The 18,037-nt window shown below is 44.9% G+C and overlaps 1 protein-coding gene across 1 annotated transcript; it reads left to right on the top strand.

The window, feature by feature from the left end:
* The first annotated feature begins 646 nt into the window (after positions 1-646).
* Positions 647-6,045, top strand: LOC120991079 (vomeronasal type-2 receptor 26-like). Its single transcript, XM_040419970.1, has 2 exons — positions 647-728; positions 5,150-6,045. The coding sequence occupies exons 1-2, from the start codon at positions 647-649 to the stop codon at positions 6,043-6,045; spliced, it is 978 nt and encodes a 325-aa protein (XP_040275904.1).
* Positions 6,046-18,037: the final 11,992 nt, after the last annotated feature.

Raw genomic sequence — 18,037 nt, 5'->3', positions numbered from 1 at the left:
AGCAGAGAAATTCAAATTCTGAAAATAGTGAATATTTCCATATTTCCATACAAAGCAGTAGATCGGGTGTCGGGTAGTAGTAGTAATAGTATTAGTGGTAGTGGAGGTAGTAGCTGTAATAGTGGTGATAGTGGCAGATGCTTTGGGTTAATAGTGCTGGCAATAGGGGATTAGCAGTGAGGAGCAGCAGCAGTTGAGGCAGTGGCAGTAGCCATATGGTACATGTTGGCAGGCATGCAGTGACATGATGGAAGCTGCAGCAGCCTTACAGAAGATGATAATAGGCAGGCCAGAGCAGTGGCATGAAGGGAGTGGTGGTATGATGGAGGCAGCAACAGCCATACAAAACATGATGGTCGACAGGCCGCAGCAGTGGCATGATGATGGCAGCAGTATGATGGCAGCAGGATGGCAGGAAGGCAGAAACAGTGGCAAGATGGGGCACCACCAGCAAGGACAGATCTATTGTCAACTCTTCGGCCTTAGCTAGAAGAGTGTAAAAATCCTCCCAAATCCAGTCTTTGTTCATTTTGACAAAACTGATGTTTTGGACGCTGGCAGAGGACAACTTGCTCCGTTTGGGTGTAACCATGTCCCTTGCAGTGCTGAAAACCATCTCTGGGATGACACTGGAGGCTGGGAAAGAATGAAGAAAGACAGTGCGCTGTGCCAGTTTGGGCCACTGTTCCAGTCTGCCTCCCCTGAAATCCATGGGGTTAGGGATCAGAGTAAGTGCCAGAGACTGGCCAGAGTGTAGGTACATCAACCTGAACCTCGGCATTGAGGCGGGAGCTGTCGGCTTGATGACTGGCCTCAGCTTGGTAATGTGCATGGAAAAATTGCCCTATAATGTTGAGGAGGCTGAATGAGACCTCCCTTTCAGACACACTGGTGGCAGGCGTCTGCTCGTTGAATGCTGTGGAAAGCTGCTTACACAGTGTTTTCTAGTAACAATGTAATTTCTCCTCCTTTGCTATAATAGGAGGGAAACAATCCCCCATTTTACTTTGATAGCGAGGGTCTAAAAACATGGCTATGTAGTAATTATCAGAATGCTTGAGGTCAACTCTATGTCTGTCACTGCGTAAGCAAGTGAGCACACAGCCATGTCACCATTCTGGCCAGCGTTTCCAAGAAGCATGTTCTTTCTGACTCTGCCAACCACTGAGACGATTGGGTGTCCTGTCTGCTGCCATTGTCATCATCGTCCTCTTGCTCCTCCACATCCGGCTCCTTTTAATCCTCTTGCAGCGGCGGCTCCTCATTGTCCTCCACGTGAGAGTACAAGGCAGGGATGCTGACTAGGTATCTTTCAGTGAGGCTGAGCACACACCATTAGCTCCTTAAAGGCAGCAAAGTCCACTAAATGGTATGTACTGTCTTGGCCAAGTGGGAATTAAACTTGCACACCAGTGGATTGCTGGAAGTCTATAGTTGTTTCCTGGCCACGCATTCTGTTTTGAAATACATCATACTGCCTGTGGAAGTGGCCTGGCAGCCCATAGGGGGACCGGGAGAATGAGGGAATTCAACCTTTGCCTTCCCACGGGATAGGATGATGCCCATTCATGTGGTTCAATAGAGCTTTGGAGCCTAGGTTTGTGTTTGGCTGGCCAAGTCTTATTTTGATCTTGAAGAGCTTGCACAGGGCTTCAATGCTTCTGTCTTCCGGCAGTGTGAAGAAAACCTGCCAGATTGGAGATAGTCAGGCAGAACTAGAAGAAACCAAACTTGGCTTAGCTCTGGAACGTTTTGGGCCTAATCCACCCACAGTGTCAGTGGCATCACCGGTTCCCAAAACAGACATGACATTGGCTCTTCTTTGGGAGGTATGTGGCCCCTGCTCTTTATTGCTGCCCTACTCCTCTGCTGTTGCCTTCTCCTCCTCCTTCAGCACCCTGATCCAGCTCCTAGGTCCTCCTTATTCAGCACACAAACATCATCAGAGTCCTCATTCTCCCTGCTGCTTCAGGGATTGTAAGACATCATTGTAGGTTCTTTGCCTCCCCCCCTCCCCTGCTAAACAGTTACCCCAACTGCCATTTTTTGCTGTCCCCATCAACAATACTGTGGATACTGGTGCCACTACTTCTACTACCAACACAGCTATACCTGGGGTCTGTAGCCTTCTCCTCATGCTCCTCCTCAGGCATTAAAAACGCTGACTGCTCTCACACAAGTTTTCAACAGGGACAGTCTCTTGACTTTAGTATGAAGCACAACAAAATTCCAGCACTCACGATTTTGGTAGCTAAAATCTTCGTCTTTTATTCAGGCAGTAGACAGTTTAGACAGGACATCCACCCACAAGTGTAGCAACTTTGACGCGTTTCGAACAATAGTTCTTAGTCGTAACAATGAGCAGTGTTATCTCTGGTGGTTTTATGTTGGTTTGTAGAGTAATTACTCACTGCCCCCCACCTGCAGGGCGGGGAAGCAGAGGAGGCAAAGCACACTTTAACCTTTTATTTTCCAGATGTAGCAGTGCTCATGTGTTTTACAATATGCATTGATAATTTATGCATCCACATATAGTCATCAGTTTGTCAATTAAATCAAACGTGAAATATAACATAAATAAAAACAGTATACATAATAAAATTAAGGTAGAGTATCAAATGTCATGATAGCAGTAGAACACCACACCAGCTATATACAAACGCATCCATGCATGGATCCATATGTGACAGTGTTTCCACTGCTATATCTGACATAGGCTCTTTCCCTCTCCCCGCTCCCGCTAGTACTCTCAATTGCAGTGTAAAAGGTAATATGATGCAAAAAGACCATTGGTCAATAGAAATACAGAGCTCTTTTTTCATATTCAGGCCATTAGGATGCCTGGTATTCAATTTGAAAATCCAGAAGGCTTCTCTCAATCTCACTAGACGTTTAAAATCTCCTCCTCTGCTAGGTAGTCTCACTTGTTCTATTGCAAAAGCTTTGAAATTGCGCACTTGGCTTTCATGTTTGCAAATAAAGTGTCTGGCCGCATTGGATATGTTCACACTGTGCGGATTTTTTATGTAGTTAAGGTGCTCCAAAATTCGAGTTTTGAGCTTTCTGGTGGTGCAGCCCACATACATGTATATCACCCCTATTGAATTACAATTAATATATGATTTGATTGGGTAGGTATGGGAATTATTGGCATCATGGAAGGTTTTTGTATTCACTGCATATGTGCAGGTGCGGCAGCGTAAGCTTCCGCATTTGGTAAAACCTTTATAGATTAGCCATGGATCCCGTTTATGTTTAACCCTTTGTGTATACATAGATGGAGATAAATCGTTTCCTATAGTTCTTGGCCGTCTTGACACAAGACGGCCAAGAACTATAGGAAACGATTTATCTCCATCTATGTATACACAAAGGGTTAAACATAAACGGGATCCATGGCTAATCTATAAAGGTTTTACCAAATGCGGAAGCTTACGCTGCCGCACCTGCACATATGCAGTGAATACAAAAACCTTCCATGATGCCAATAATTCCCATACCTACCCAATCAAATCATATATTAATTGTAATTCAATAGGGGTGATATACATGTATGTGGGCTGCACCACCAGAAAGCTCAAAACTCGAATTTTGGAGCACCTTAACTACATAAAAGATCCGCACAGTGTGAACATATCCAATGCGGCCAGACACTTTATTTGCAAACATGAAAGCCAAGTGCGCAATTTCAAAGCTTTTGCAATAGAACAAGTGAGACTACCCAGCAGAGGAGGGGATTTTAAACGTCTAGTGAGATTGAGAGAAGCCTTCTGGATTTTCAAATTGAATACCAGGCATCCTAATGGCCTGAATATGAAAAAAGAGCTCTGTATTTCTATTGACCAATGGTCTTTTTGCATCATATTACCTTTTACACTGCAATTGAGAGTACTAGCGGGAGCGGGGAGAGGGAAAGAGCCTATGTCAGATATAGCAGTGGAAACACTGTCACATATGGATCCATGCATGGATGCGTTTGTATATAGCTGGTGTGGTGTTCTACTGCTATCATGACATTTGATACTCTACCTTAATTTTATTATGTATACTGTTTTTATTTATGTTATATTTCACGTTTGATTTAATTGACAAACTGATGACTATATGTGGATGCATAAATTATCAATGCATATTGTAAAACACATGAGCACTGCTACATCTGGAAAATAAGAGGTTAAAGTGTGCTTTGCCTCCTCTGCTTCCCCGCCCTGCAGGTGGGGGGCAGTGAGTAATTACTCTACAAACCAACATAAAACCACCAGAGATAACACTGCTCATTGTTACGACTAAGAACTATTGTTCGAAACGCGTCAAAGTTGCTACACTTGTGGGTGGATGTCCTGTCTAAACTGTCTACTGCCTGAATAAAAGACGAAGATTTTAGCTACAAAAATCGTGAGTGCTGGAATTTTGTTGTGCTTCAAACTAAAGATATACAGGCTCACCAGCCTTTTCCGTGCACGCAGGTGTTTGGATAATTGGGTTGAGCTGGACTTTTCTTTGTGCATATTCACAGTCTCTTGACTGTTTGTCATAGGGCATGGTGGGGTTTGCTTGCAACTTCTTAGGAAAAAAAGAAGGTGCCCCACTAGGAAGGGGCAGTGCAGACTGAGAGAACTCCACTGACAGCCTTCTCTGGGGCTGTAAAGAGGAGGAGCACCAGGAACACATTTTTGCTTGTTTGGTATTAAACTTTTTGTGAGGCAAGGCAACTTTGTTGTAATACTGTACTGAGCGGGAGCTCTGTACAGTATTAGAATGTATTGGCTCCGATGAGCCAAAGCTATTTCTTTGCGAAGTCTTATGAGACTTTGTGTAATAACTTTGTGAACTAATTATTACTGTAAAAAACCTTGATACTGAACTCGGGTTCGGTTCCAAGGTACCACTTGGAAGTAATAACGAAGTAAATATTCGTCTTATCGGAGCCAATACATCGGAGCCAATACATTCTAATATTGTACGGAGCTCCCGCTGCTTTCAGGAACACCCAGGCCCCTGCCACTCCTGCATCTGCCCAATCAGAGCAACGTACATGTACGGCACTGGGCGGGAAGGGGTTAATGGCATTGGCATTGTACTTTCATTGATTGTTTCTTTCTGTTCATCTTTCTGTTTCATAACATTTCATAACATCTTTTTCCAACAGACAGTGAACTCTGCCACAAATGTCCCATTGATGAGTGGCCAGATGAGAGAAACGGGAAATGTCTTCCCAAGCCACATGAGTTTCTGTCCTATGAATCTGAGCTCGCGTTACTGTTTTCTGCATTAGTTCTGCTACTTTCTGCTGTAACAAGTCTCATTCTAGGATTATTTATTGTACACTGGGACACTCCTATTGTAAAAGCCAATAATCGGACTGTGAGCATCACTCTCCTGGTCTCCATCTTGCTGAGTTTCCTTTGTGTCTTCTTGTTCCTTGGTCGTCCTGTGGACATAACCTGCATGCTAAGACAGACGTCATTTTCAGTCTTCTTTTCCGCTGCTGTCTCCTCTGTACTCTCTAAGACTATCACAGTCTGCATAGCTTTTAAAGCCACCAAACCCAGTAGTCTGTGGAGAATGTTGGTGGGACACAAACCAGCTAATTATGTTGTCTTGACATTTTCATTTATCCAAGCTCTGATCTGTGTTATTTGGTTGGCCTCTTCTCCTCCATATCAGGAGGATGACCTTATGTCTTATCCTGGGAAGATCATCATTCAGTGTAATGAAGGTTCGGTCACTGCGTTCTACTCTGTGTTGGGCTACATGGGATTTCTTTCATCTGTCAGTTTTGTTCTGGCCTTCATGGTGAGGACATTACCGGACAGTTTTAATGAGGCCAAGTACATCACCTTCAGCATGCTGGTGTTCTGCAGTGTCTGGATTGCCATGATCCCGGCTTATCTGAGCACAAGAGGGAAATATGTGGTGGCTGTGGAGATATTCGCTATCTTAACTTCTAGCGCCGGAATATTATTCTGTATATTTTTTCCTAAATGTTACATAATGCTCCTAAAACCTGAATTAAACATTAAAATAAGACAACAAAGGTTATAGCTATGGCTCATACTGCAGCATGCCTATAGGAAATGACACTAAATGATTTATAGTCTACACATTGTATTAGTAATGTACTTATAGTAAATGATGGTGGTAATAAATGATAAATAAATTACTCTAGTATGTGAAAGATGGAAGAAATGTTCTTTCTAGATAGGCACACATGGAAACGAATCACTATAATTTACACTGTATTGGGGTAAGTCAATGGATGTCATATATCTTGACTTCTCCAAAACATTTGGATCTGCACCACATGAAAGGTTAGTATATAAAATGAGAATCCTTGGACTGGGGGAAAACGTCTGTATGTGGGTAAGTAACTGGCTCAGTGATAGAAAACAGAGGGTGGTTATTAACGGTACATACTCAGATTGGGTCACTGTCACTAGTGGAGTACCTCAGGGGTCAGTATTGGGCCCTATCCTGTTCAATAAATGAATTATTTTATAGAGAGTCTGCACAAAATAGTAACAATTTTTGCAGATGACACTAAACTGTTTAACTGTATTAACATGGAAGAGGACAGTATACTACTACAGATGTGTTTGGATTAGAGATGAGCAAACCTTTAGACATTCGGTTTGTAATACCCCAGAATGGCATTACCACCTCTTTTGTATCCCCACTATCTGCATTGTGTGATTTTGTGTCATCTCATATATATTTATTGCCATTTCCTGCAATGTATGTATGTATTTCGTTTTAAAATGTAATGTTCACATTTAATGTGCCTGGTTCACCAGCAGATGGCGGCAATATGTGCAGAGATAGTTTCTCTGGAGAGGAACCTTCTAGTTCCATTCCAGCCCTCTCTAGAGAGGGAGGAGTTTAGCTAGTGTAGGTCAGTCTAGTCTACCCTCCTCAGGGGGAGGTTGTGTGTCGGCCAGCAGAGCACTGTCTGCAAAAGTTCTACATAGTTGATTGTCCCCTCCTGGGCTTGCATTGCCTAACCCCAAGCTAAGTGAGCTTGATGCCAGGAAGAAGTTCCTAGAATTAAAGATAAAGTAAGAGACAGACTACAGACAGCTAAGTTTCAGCAGAAGAGGAAAATGTTCCTATTTACCCAGCCAGCATGGCAGAGCTGAGATTGTTGTAGAAGTGTTTGCCTGCCAGAGTTAAGCCAATATCTGCTGATGACCAAGATAAAGTTTGGAAATTGTTTAGATAACCATTAGAGATGTCGCAAACGGTGAACGGGAATTTCCGCAAATGTTCGCGAACGGGCGAACCGCCATAGACATCAATAGGCAGGCGAATTTTAAAACCCACAGGGAATCTTTCTGGCCACAATAGTGATGGAAAAGTTGTTTCAAGGGGACTAACACCTGGACTGTGGCATGCCGGAGGGGGATCCATGGCAAAACTCCCATGGAAAATTACGTAGTTGACGCAGAGTCTGGTTTTAATCCATAAAGGGCATAAATCACCTAACATTCCTAAATTGTTTGGAATAACGTGCTTTAAAACATCAGGTATGATGTTGTATCGATCAGGTAGTGTAAGGGTTACGCCCACTTCACAGTGACAGACCAAACTCTGAGAGACCAAACTCCCCCGTTTAACGCACCGCAAACAGTCCATTTGCACAACCGCAAATTCGCTATTTACGCAAGGTTGGATACCAAGCTAGCCATGTCCCGTTCCTTGTCCTCACTGACGTCATTGAAGGTCTCTTCCCCCACCCATCCACGTACAACACCAAGGATCCACGAAAGGTGACAACAAGCCCCCTGGGACGCCTGCTGTGGTTGGTCTTCCACCTCCTCAAAGCCACCTTCCTCCTCTGACTCCTATTCTTCAGACTCCACTCTCTACGTTGCCGCAGGTCCAGCAATCGACAACGACAAGGCTGCTTCTGGTGGTGATGGTGACCACAACTCTTCTTCTTCATGCTCATCTACAGCCTGATCCAGCACTCTTCGTAGGGCATGCTCCATAAAAAACGCATATGGGATGAGGTTGATGATATATGTTGCCTTGGGTTTGACTGACCAGGTTTGTCACCTCCGCAAAAGGACGCATGAGCCTACAGCCATTGTGCATGAGCGTTCAGTAACGTGGCAAAAAAATACCCAGCTCCGCAGAGGCTGTCCTAGCACCCCGGTCATACAAATACTCGTTGACGGCTTTTTCTTGTTGGAGCAGGCGGTCGAACATTAGAAGTGTTGAATTCCAACGTATCGGGCTGCTGCAAATCAAGCGCCTCACTGGCATGTTGTTTCGCCGCTGAATATCGGAAAAGTGCGCCATGGCCGTGTAGGAACGCCTGAAATGGCCACACACCTACCTGGCCTGCTTGAAGACGTCCTGTAAGCCTGGGTACTTATGCACAAAGCGTTGTACGATCAGATTCAACACATGTGCCATGCACGGTACATGTGTCAACTTGCCCAAATTCAATGCCGCCAACAACTTGCTTCCATTGTCACACACCACTTTGCCGATCTCCAGTTGGTGCGGGGTCAGCCACTGATCCACCTGTGCATTCAGGGTGGACAGGAGTGCTGGTCCGGTGTGACTCTCTGCTTTCAGGCAAGTCAACCACAAGACGGCGTGACACTGTCGTATACGGGATGTGGAATAGCCCCTTGGGAGCTTGGGGGGTGCAGTTGATGTGGAGCAAGACACAGCAGCAGAAGAGGACTCAGCCGAGGAGGTTAGCAAAGAGGATGGAGTAGGAGGAGTAGAGGAGGTGGCAGCAGGCCTGCCTGCAAGTCGTGGTGGTGTCACCAACTCCTCTGCATAGCCACGCATTCCATGCTTGGCAGCCGTCAGCAGGTTTACCCAATGCGCAGTGTACGTGATATACCTGCCCTGACCGTGCTTTGCAGATCAGGTATCAGTGGTCAGATGGACCCTTGCCCCAACACTGTGTGCCAGACATGCCATGACTTCCTTTTCCACAATAGAGTACAGGTTGGGGATTGCCTTTTGTAAAAAAAAAATTCGGCCGGGTACCTTACACTGCGGTGTCCCAATAGCTACAGGAACTGCTGAAGGTGAGAGACGGAGTGGCGGGTGGTTGAGAGGGGGCAAGGAGGACAGCAGTGGTTGACGTGGCTGAAGATGCTGGACCAGGATGCCGGGCAAGGGGGTGACTCTGTGACATTGGCTTCTTACGCTCAAACATTTCCTTGACAGACACCTGACTGTGGGCAGATAAGCAGGAACTGCTGAAGGTGAGAGGCGGAGTGGCGGGTGGTTGAGAGGGGTCAAGGAGGACAGCAGTGGTTGACGTGGCTGAAGATGCTGGACCAGGAGGAGGATGGTGGCTTTGAGTTTGTGTGCTGCTTGTACTCATCATGTGTTGATCCCATAGGCGTTTGTGATGTGAGATCATGTGCCTTCGCAAAGCAGTTGTACCTAGGTGGGTGTTGGACTTCCCACGACTCAGTTTCTTTTGGCACAGGTTGCAAATGGCATCGCTGTTATCAGAGGCAGACACACAAAAAAAATGCCACACTGCTGAGCTTTGCAATGATGGCATTCTGGTGGTGGCAACAGCATGTGTTGATTGGCGTGCTGTCTGGCTGACCCCGGGTGCCGATACATGCTGTCTGACTGTGCCACTAGCTCCTTGCGACGACCTCCCCCTGCTTCCAACTCGTCTCCTCCTCCTCTCTGTCTCCCCATCTGAACTTTTCCCCTGTTCTTCTTCTCCTAGAGCGGGCACCCACGTGACATCCACGGACACATCGTCATCATCAACCGCTTCACTTGTATCTGACAACTCAGCAAAGGAAGCAGCAGTGGGTACAACATCATCACCATCACACCGTACGCCTCTGGCAATAATGGTTGCGCATCACTCATTTCTTCCAACTGATGTGTAAATAACTATTCTGACAGATCAAGTGAAGCGGCTGTGGTGCTAGTGTTGGTGGTGGCGGCAGGCGGGCGAGTGGTAACTTGAGAGATGCCCGAAGCTGAGCTGGAGGAGGATGGTGCATCAAGGTTCCGAGCGGAAGCTGTAGAAGATTGGGTGTTCTGTGTAAGCCAGTCAACTATGTCCTCAAAACTTTTCGAGTTCAGGGTATGTGGCCTCTGAACACTGGGCATTATTCTAGGGCCAAAGGAAATCACAGCACAACGACCACGACGGCCCCTGTGGTGGGCCTGACACACACTGGCAGGCAACTGCAATAATATTACAGAGAAAAATATGAGTTTTTAAAACCACAGAAAATGATGGGTGTATTTCTAGCTTAAATTGCACACTGACTAATCCAGATGTTGTAGATTGCCAAAAATTGTCTTTTTTTGGTAACAGATTATGAAAGCTGTATATATTAACCCCTTCACGACTGCAATACGTTTATATACGTGATATTTGCACATGCCCCGTGCAGCTATCACGTCTACAAACGTCAAACCAGCTCTTTAATCCAAGCGCTGCAAAGCGCTTGGATTAAAGCTTCTGCCTCTGTCCTGCTGCTGTCACGGACAGAATACAGTGCAGTAATGCCGGCAAGGGACCAATCAGAGCAGTCCCTTGCCGGCAATCGATCCGATTGGTTAGTCTGTGCAGACTAACCAATCAGATCGCGGCAATGAAAAAAATGCCGGTTTCAGGCTCTGATCTGCACTCTGCAGATCAGAGCCTGAAATCAGGTAGTGTCTCTGTGGCCCCCGATCTGTGCCCCCTTCCTGTGCACCCTGATCTGTGCGCCTCCAACACCCCCCTGTCCGCGCCTGCCTCTGATGCAGTTCCCCCGCCCCATCCATATTCATGTAGTCTGCCCCTGATGCTGACACTCTGCTGTAACCCCATAGATGCCGCGGTTGCGGCATCCATGGGGTTAATAGAGGGAGCTCCCTCTCCCAACCATCGGGGCTGCAGCGCTGTGATGGCAGCGCTCGATAGTTGCCATGGCAACCGGACGCTTTGCAAAGGTGTCCGGTTGCCATGGCAAAGGCGTCCGGTCCTGCCACCTACAGGGCATCTAATAGTATTATACTTTGCAATGCAAGAGCATTGCAAAGTATAGTACAGCCACTGGATCTTCATAAAAAAAGAAAGTGAAAATAATAAAAATGAAAAAAATAAAATAAAAAATGTAAATAAAAAAAAAATTGCCTTTTCCTAACGACTGTCTCTATAAATATATCACATGATAGACCCCGTCCAATAAACACCATAAAAAAAAGTGCAAAAAAAGCTATTTTTGTCACCTTACATCACAAAAAGTGCAACAGTAAGCGATCAAAAAAGCTTATGACCCCCAAAATAGTACCAATCAAACCGTCACCTCATCCCGGAAAAAATGATACCCTATTTAAAACAATCGCCCAAAAAATATAAAAGCTATGGCTCTCAGACTATGGAGACACTAAAACATCATTTTTTAGGTTTTTAGAAATGCTATTATTGTGTAAAACTTAAATAAATAAGAAAAAGTATATATATTAGGTATTGCCACGTCCGTAACAATCTTCTCTATAAAACTATCACATGACCTAACTCCTCAGATGAACGCTGTAAAAATAAATAAATGAAAACTGTTCCAAAACAGCCAATTTTTTGGTCACCTTGCCCCATAAAGTGTAATAATGAATGATCAAAAAATTCCATGTACCCAAAAATGGTACCAATTAAAACCTCAAAACTTTCTGCAAAAACGAGCCCCTGCACAAGACGATCGGCAGAAAAATAAAAAAACATAAGGCGTTCAGAAAACCAATCCAGCAAAATCTGCCTTCCAAAAACCGTATGGCATTCCTTTCCTTCTGCGCCCTGCTGTGTGCCCGTACAGCAGTTTACGACAAGATGTGGGGTGTTTCTGCAAACCGCGGAATCAGAGTAATAAATATTGAGTTTTGTTTGGCTGTTAACCCTCAATGTGTTAAAGAAAAAAAATTAATAAAATGGAAAATCTGCCAAAAAAGTGAAATTTAGAAATTTCATCTCCATTTTCCTTTAATTCTTGTGGAACACCTAAAGGGTTAACAAAGTTTGTAAAATCAGTTTTGAGTAACTTGAGGGGTGTAGTTTCTACAATGGGGTCAGTTATGGGGGTTTCCACTATGTAGGCCCCACAAAGTGACTTCAGACCTGAACTGGTCCTTAAAAAGTGGGTTTTGGAAATTTTCTTAAAAATTTTAAGAATTGCTTCTAAACTTCTAAGCCTTCTAACGTCCTAAAAAAATAAAATTATATTTCCAAAATGATGCCAACATAAAGTAGACATATGGTGAATGTTAAGTAATAAATATTTTATGAGGTATTACTTTCTGTTTTAAAAGCAGAGAAATTGAAATTTGGAAAATTGTGAATTTTTCCAAATTTTGGGTACATTTTGGATTTTTTCATAAATAAAGGTGAAATATATTGACTTAAATATATGACTATCATGAAGTACAATGTGTCATGAGAAAACAATCTCAGAATGGCTTGGATAAGTAAAAGTGTTCCAAAGCTATTACCACATACAGTGTCAGATTTGTAAATTTTGACCTGGACACTAGGGCATCAATGACCCTTGGTCATGAAAGGGTTAAACTTGAATTTAACACTTGCATATCTGGAAAATACAGTTTTTTGGGGGGAAAAAGTGTGTTTTTCAAACCACAGAAAATTATAGGTGTATTTCTAGTTTAAATTGCACACTGACTAATACAGATGTTATAGATTGCCAAAAAAGTCTTTTTTTGGTAACAGAATATGAAATCTGTATATATTAAACTTGAATTTAACACTTGCAGATCTGGAAAATACTGTTTTTTGAAAACAAATTTGTGTTTTTAAAACCCCAGAAAATGATGGGTGTATTTCTACATTAAATTGCACACTGACTAATCCAGATGTTCTAGTTTGCCCAAAAAAATAGTGATTTCCAAGTTCCCAAAAGCTCAGATGCAGTGCTGGTGCACTGAGCATGCATAAAATGTCCGCCGCCGCCACCCGCCTAACAAAATTATAATCGTTAGTTTTTTTATTGGTCAATGACCTCAGGGCAGGGTAAAACGATTGTGCCCTGCACCCACACAACTAATTGTCTGTAGATCGCTGAGTTAGATTCTCTTCTATTCTCTCCCTAAAATCACAAGTCCAGCCGCATCCTCTCCCTACACTTGTATCAGCAGAGTGACGTGCAGCGCTACGTGACTCAAGCTTATATAGAGGCTGGGTCACATGCTGCTCTGGACTATCACAGCCATGCCATTAGTAGGCATGGCTGTGATGGCCTCTTGGGGCAAGTAGTATGATGCTTGTTAATTGGCTGCTGTGCAGCCTTTCAAAAAGCGCCAAGAAAGCGCCGAACACCGAACCCTGAACTTTTAAAGAAATGTTCGGGTTTGGGTCCAGGGTCCAAAAAACCTAAAGTTCGGTACGAACCCGAACTTTACAGTTTGGGTTCGCTCAGCCCTACTTGCGGTGCCTGCAACTGCTTCTGTCGCAATCCATGTATTCCATTGCTACTGGTTACATCTCTCTGTGCCCGTATGTTTATGCTTCCTGCTGGTACCGAATTCATTTATCTCCTGGTCTGTGTGGACCAGCTGCCACTGACTCGGTTTACGCTCTGGAGTAGCCCCAGGCAATTACCTTTGGCCCAAGCCTATCCTCACCATTGGAGGCTCTAGTGAATACCAGGTGTTGCTTAGTTACGCGCCTCCAGAGTATTGCTAGTCAGTGGCACAGTGGCCACTGTTCTGTGTAGTGCGCCTGTGCGTACGTCTGTATGTCTTGTTGCAGCGCATTCTATATTTTGCTGCTGGTCAGTTTTACCTGTATACCGGTTATCTTACCTCCCGGAGGTCTGCATTAGACCATCGGCATGTGACATCTATCATAAGAACAACCCTCAAAAACCGATCCTGTGTTTTGAGCATCTGCCTTCACATGGTCAGCATTTGGGCAGTAATCCATCAGTATAGCTAAGGCCAAAGAAAAAACAGGAGTGTATCCAAAACAGAGATGACACGTGATTGGAACGTTTGCATGCCTTCTGTGTTTTGTACCCACTCCTGCTTTTAGCTTCCAAATCATAAGCAAATCGTGATGAACAATAGGGACCATGTGATACAGGCCTTATGGATGCTTACAAAGACAGAATCCGTTGTGTTTATGATTTTTCCATCCTTCTGACAGAGTAAAATAAATAGTGATGTCATCAAGGCCAAACAGGGATAAAAGTGGCCCCATCATAGAGTGGGGAGGGTGGAAACCGCATGAGGAATCAACACAGTGGCCCAGTTACAGTGAGGAACAGAAGTATTTGAACACCCTGCGATTTCGCAAGTTCTCCTACTTAGAAATCATGGAGGGGTCTGAAATTCACATTGTAGGTGCATTCCCATCTGAGAGACAGAATAAATTTAAAAAAATCAGTAAATCACATTGTATGATTTTTAAAGAATTTATTTGTCTTGCACTGCTGAACATAAGTATTTGAACACCTGAGAAACAGCAATAATTCTGGCTCTCATAGACCTGTTACTGTGCCTTTAAAAAGTCCACCTCTACTCCACTCATTAATCTAACATTGCAGCACCTCTCTGAGCTCTTTAAAGACCCCTGTCCACCCCACAGTCAGTCAGACGCCAACTACTACCATGGGCAAGACCAAAGAGCTGTCAAAAGACACCAAAGACAAAATTGTGGATCTCCACAAGGCTGGAAAGGGCTACGGGGCAATTGCCAAGCAGCTTGGTGAAAATAGATCAACTGTTGGAGCAATTGTTAGAAAATGGGAGAAGCTAAAGACTGTCACTCTCCCTTGGACTGGGGCTCCATGCAAGATCTCACCTTGTGGGGTATTACTGATAAGAAAGGTGAAGAATCAGCCCAGAACTACAAAAGAGAAGCTGGTCAATGACATGAAGAGAGCTGGGACCACAGTTTCAAAGGTCACTGTCGGTAGAACACTACGTCGTCATGGTTTCAAATCATGCATTGAAACATAGAAACATAGAAACATAGAATGTGTCGGCAGATAAGAACCATTTGTCCCATCTAGTCTGCTCAATATACTGAGTAATATGGATAGCTCCTGGCTAGGGATGAGCGTACCTGAACTGTATAGTTCGGGTTCGTACCGAATTTTGGGGTGTCCGTGACACGGACCCGAACCCGAACATTTTCGTAAAAGTCCGGGTTCGGGTTCGGTGTTCGGCGCTTTCTTGGCGCTTTTTGAAAGGCTGCAAAGCAGCCAATCAACAAGCGTCATACTACTTGGCCCAAGAGGCCATCACAGCCATGCCTACTATTGGCATGGCTGTGATTGGCCAGTGCACCATGTGACCCAGCCTCTATTTAAGCTGGAGTCACGTAGCGCCGCACGTCACTCTGCTATGATCAGTATAGGGAGAGGTTGCAGCTGCGACGTTAGGGCGAGATTAGGCAGATTAACTCCTCCAAAAGACTTCATTCTGTGATCGATCTGCAGCTGTGGATCATTGAAGTGCTATTATTGACTTGCTCACTTTTTTGAGGCTGCCCAGAGCGTTTTTAGATCACTTTTTTTCTGGGGTGATCGGCGGCCATTTTGTGACTTGTGGTGCGCCAGCACGAGCTATCACCAAGTGTATTTAACCATCGATAGTGTGGTTATTTTGTGCTATATCCTACATCAGCTGCAGGCTGAGCCTGTGTCACCGAAGTGCATTTAACCATCAACAGTCTGGTTATTTTTTGGCCATATACTACATCAGCTGCAGGCTGAGCCTGTTTCACCCAAGTGCATTTAACCATCAACAGTCTGATTATTTTTTGGCCATATACTACATCAGCTGCAGGCTGAGCCTGTGTCACCGAAGTGCATTTAACCATCAACAGTCTGGTTATTTTTTGGCCATATATTACATCAGGGGCAAGTTGAGCCTGTCACCCAGCGCCTAAAAAATAGACCTGACATTTCTATTCAACCAAATCTGCACAGTTTTAGCTGGTCAAGTTATTTGTAGTGACCGTAAAAGCACACTTTTTGTTCTGGGTTGAAAAACCATTCCCAAATTTGCCATTCTCAAAATAACTAGTTTCTGGTATTTGAGGCCTACTTGAAATCTATCCCAAAAAGAAAATCTTACATTGAAGGTATTGATAGTGTCATTCAGAAAAACCTAAGACACACGCTAGCGTGCTGATAGAAGTGTCATTCTGTGATTAAACCTATAACTGTCACACAGCGCAAAAAAAAACAGGTCTCACATCTCTGATCAACCAAATCTGCACTGTTTTAGCTGGTCAAGTTATTTGTAGTGACCGTAAAAGCAGACTTTTTGTTCTGGGTTGAAAAAGCATTCCCAAATTTGCCATTCTCAAAATAACTAGTTTGTGGTATTTGAGGACTACTTGAAATCTATCCCAAAAAGAAAATCTTACATTGAAGGTATTGATAGTGTCATTCAGAAAAACCTAAGACACACGCTAGCGTGCTGATAGAAGTGTCATTCTGTGATTAAACCTATAACTGTCACACAGCGCAAAAAAAAACAGGTCTCACATCTCTATTCAACCAAATCTGCACAGTTTTAGCTGGTCAAGTTATTTGTAGTGACCGTAAAAGCAGACTTTTTGTTCTGGGTTGAAAAAGCATTCCCAAATTTGCCATTCTGAAAATAACTAGTTTGTGGTATTTGAGGCCTACTTGAAATCTATCCCAAAAAGAAAATCTTACATTGAAGGTATTGATAGTGTCATTCAGAAAAACCTAAGACACACGCTAGCGACTTTCACAGTTCGGAGGAAGAGGCAGTGGTGAGACCGAGCCAACAGCGTAGCAAAAGACAAAGAGGGAGCAGTGGGCAAAATCAGAACACCCGCCGCCAAGAGACTCCGCCTGCTACTGACCGCCGCCATCTGGGACCGAGCACCCCAAAGGCAGCTTCAAGGAGTTCCCTGGCATGGCACTTCTTCAAACAATATGCTGACGACAAGATCCGAGTGGTTTGCACGCTGTGCCATCAGAGCCTGAAGCGAGGCATTAACGTTCTGAACCTTAGCACAACCTGCATGACCAGGCACCTGCATGCAAAGCATGAACTGCAGTGGAGTAAACACCTTAAAAACAAGGAAGTCACTCAGGCTCCCCCTGCTACATCTTCTGCTGCTGCCGCGTCGGCCTCTTCTGCTGCTGCAGCCGCCGCCTCGGCCTCTTCCTCCGCCTCTGGAGGAACGTTGGCACCTGCCGCCCAGCAAACATGGGATGTACCACCAACACCACCACCTGCGTCACCAAGCATCTCAACCATGTCACACGGCAGCGTTCAGCTCTCCATCTCACAAACATTTGAGAGAAAGCGTAAATTCTCACCTAGCCACCCTCGATCCCTGGCCCTGAATGCCAGCATTTCTAAACTACTGGCCTATGAAATGCTGTCATTTAGGCTGGTGGACACACACAGCTTCAAACAGTTCATGTCCCTTGCTGTCCCACAGTATGTTGTTCCCAGCCGCCACTACTTCTCCAAGAGAGCCATGCCTTCCCTGAACAAACAAGTGTCCGATAAAATCAAGTGTGCACTGCGCAACGCCATCTGTGGCAAGGTCCACCTAACCACAGATACGTGGACCAGTAAGCACGGCCAGGGACGCTATATCTCCCTAACTGCACACTGGGTAAATGTAGTGGCGGCTGGGCCCCAGGCGGAGAGCTATTTGGCGCACGTCCTTCCGCCGCCAAGGATCGCAGGGCAACATTCTTTGCCTCCTGTCTCCTCCTCCTACTCAGCTTCCTCCTCCTCTTCTTCCACCTGCTCATCCAGTCAGCCACACACCTTCACCACCAACTTCAGCACAGCACGGGGTAAACGTCAGCAGGCCATTCTGAAACTCATATGTTTGGGGGACAGGCCCCACACCGCACAGGAGTTGTGGCGGGGTATAGAACAACAGACCGACGAGTGGTTGCTGCCGGTGAGCCTCAAGCCCGGCCTGGTGGTGTGCGATAATGGGTGAAATCTCGTTGCAGCTCTGGGACTAGCCGGTTTGACGCACATCCCTTGCCTGGCGCATGTGCTGAATTTGGTGGTGCAGAAGTTCATT

Source organism: Bufo bufo, chromosome 2 (genome assembly GCF_905171765.1).
Source record: "Bufo bufo chromosome 2, aBufBuf1.1, whole genome shotgun sequence".
NCBI lineage: Eukaryota > Metazoa > Chordata > Amphibia > Anura > Bufonidae > Bufo > Bufo bufo.
The sequence above is the reverse complement of the archived record's forward strand: the minus strand, read 5'-3'. Positions and strand labels throughout refer to the sequence as shown.

Coding starts and splice junctions, on each gene's coding strand:
- LOC120991079 (XM_040419970.1), top strand. CDS start 647: ATGAAGAAAGACAGTGCGCTGTGCCAGTTTGGGCCACTGTTCCAGTCT. Junction 729..5,149: donor CCATGGGGTTAGGGATCAGA/GTAAGTGCCAGA, acceptor TTTTTCCAACAG/ACAGTGAACTCTGCCACAAA.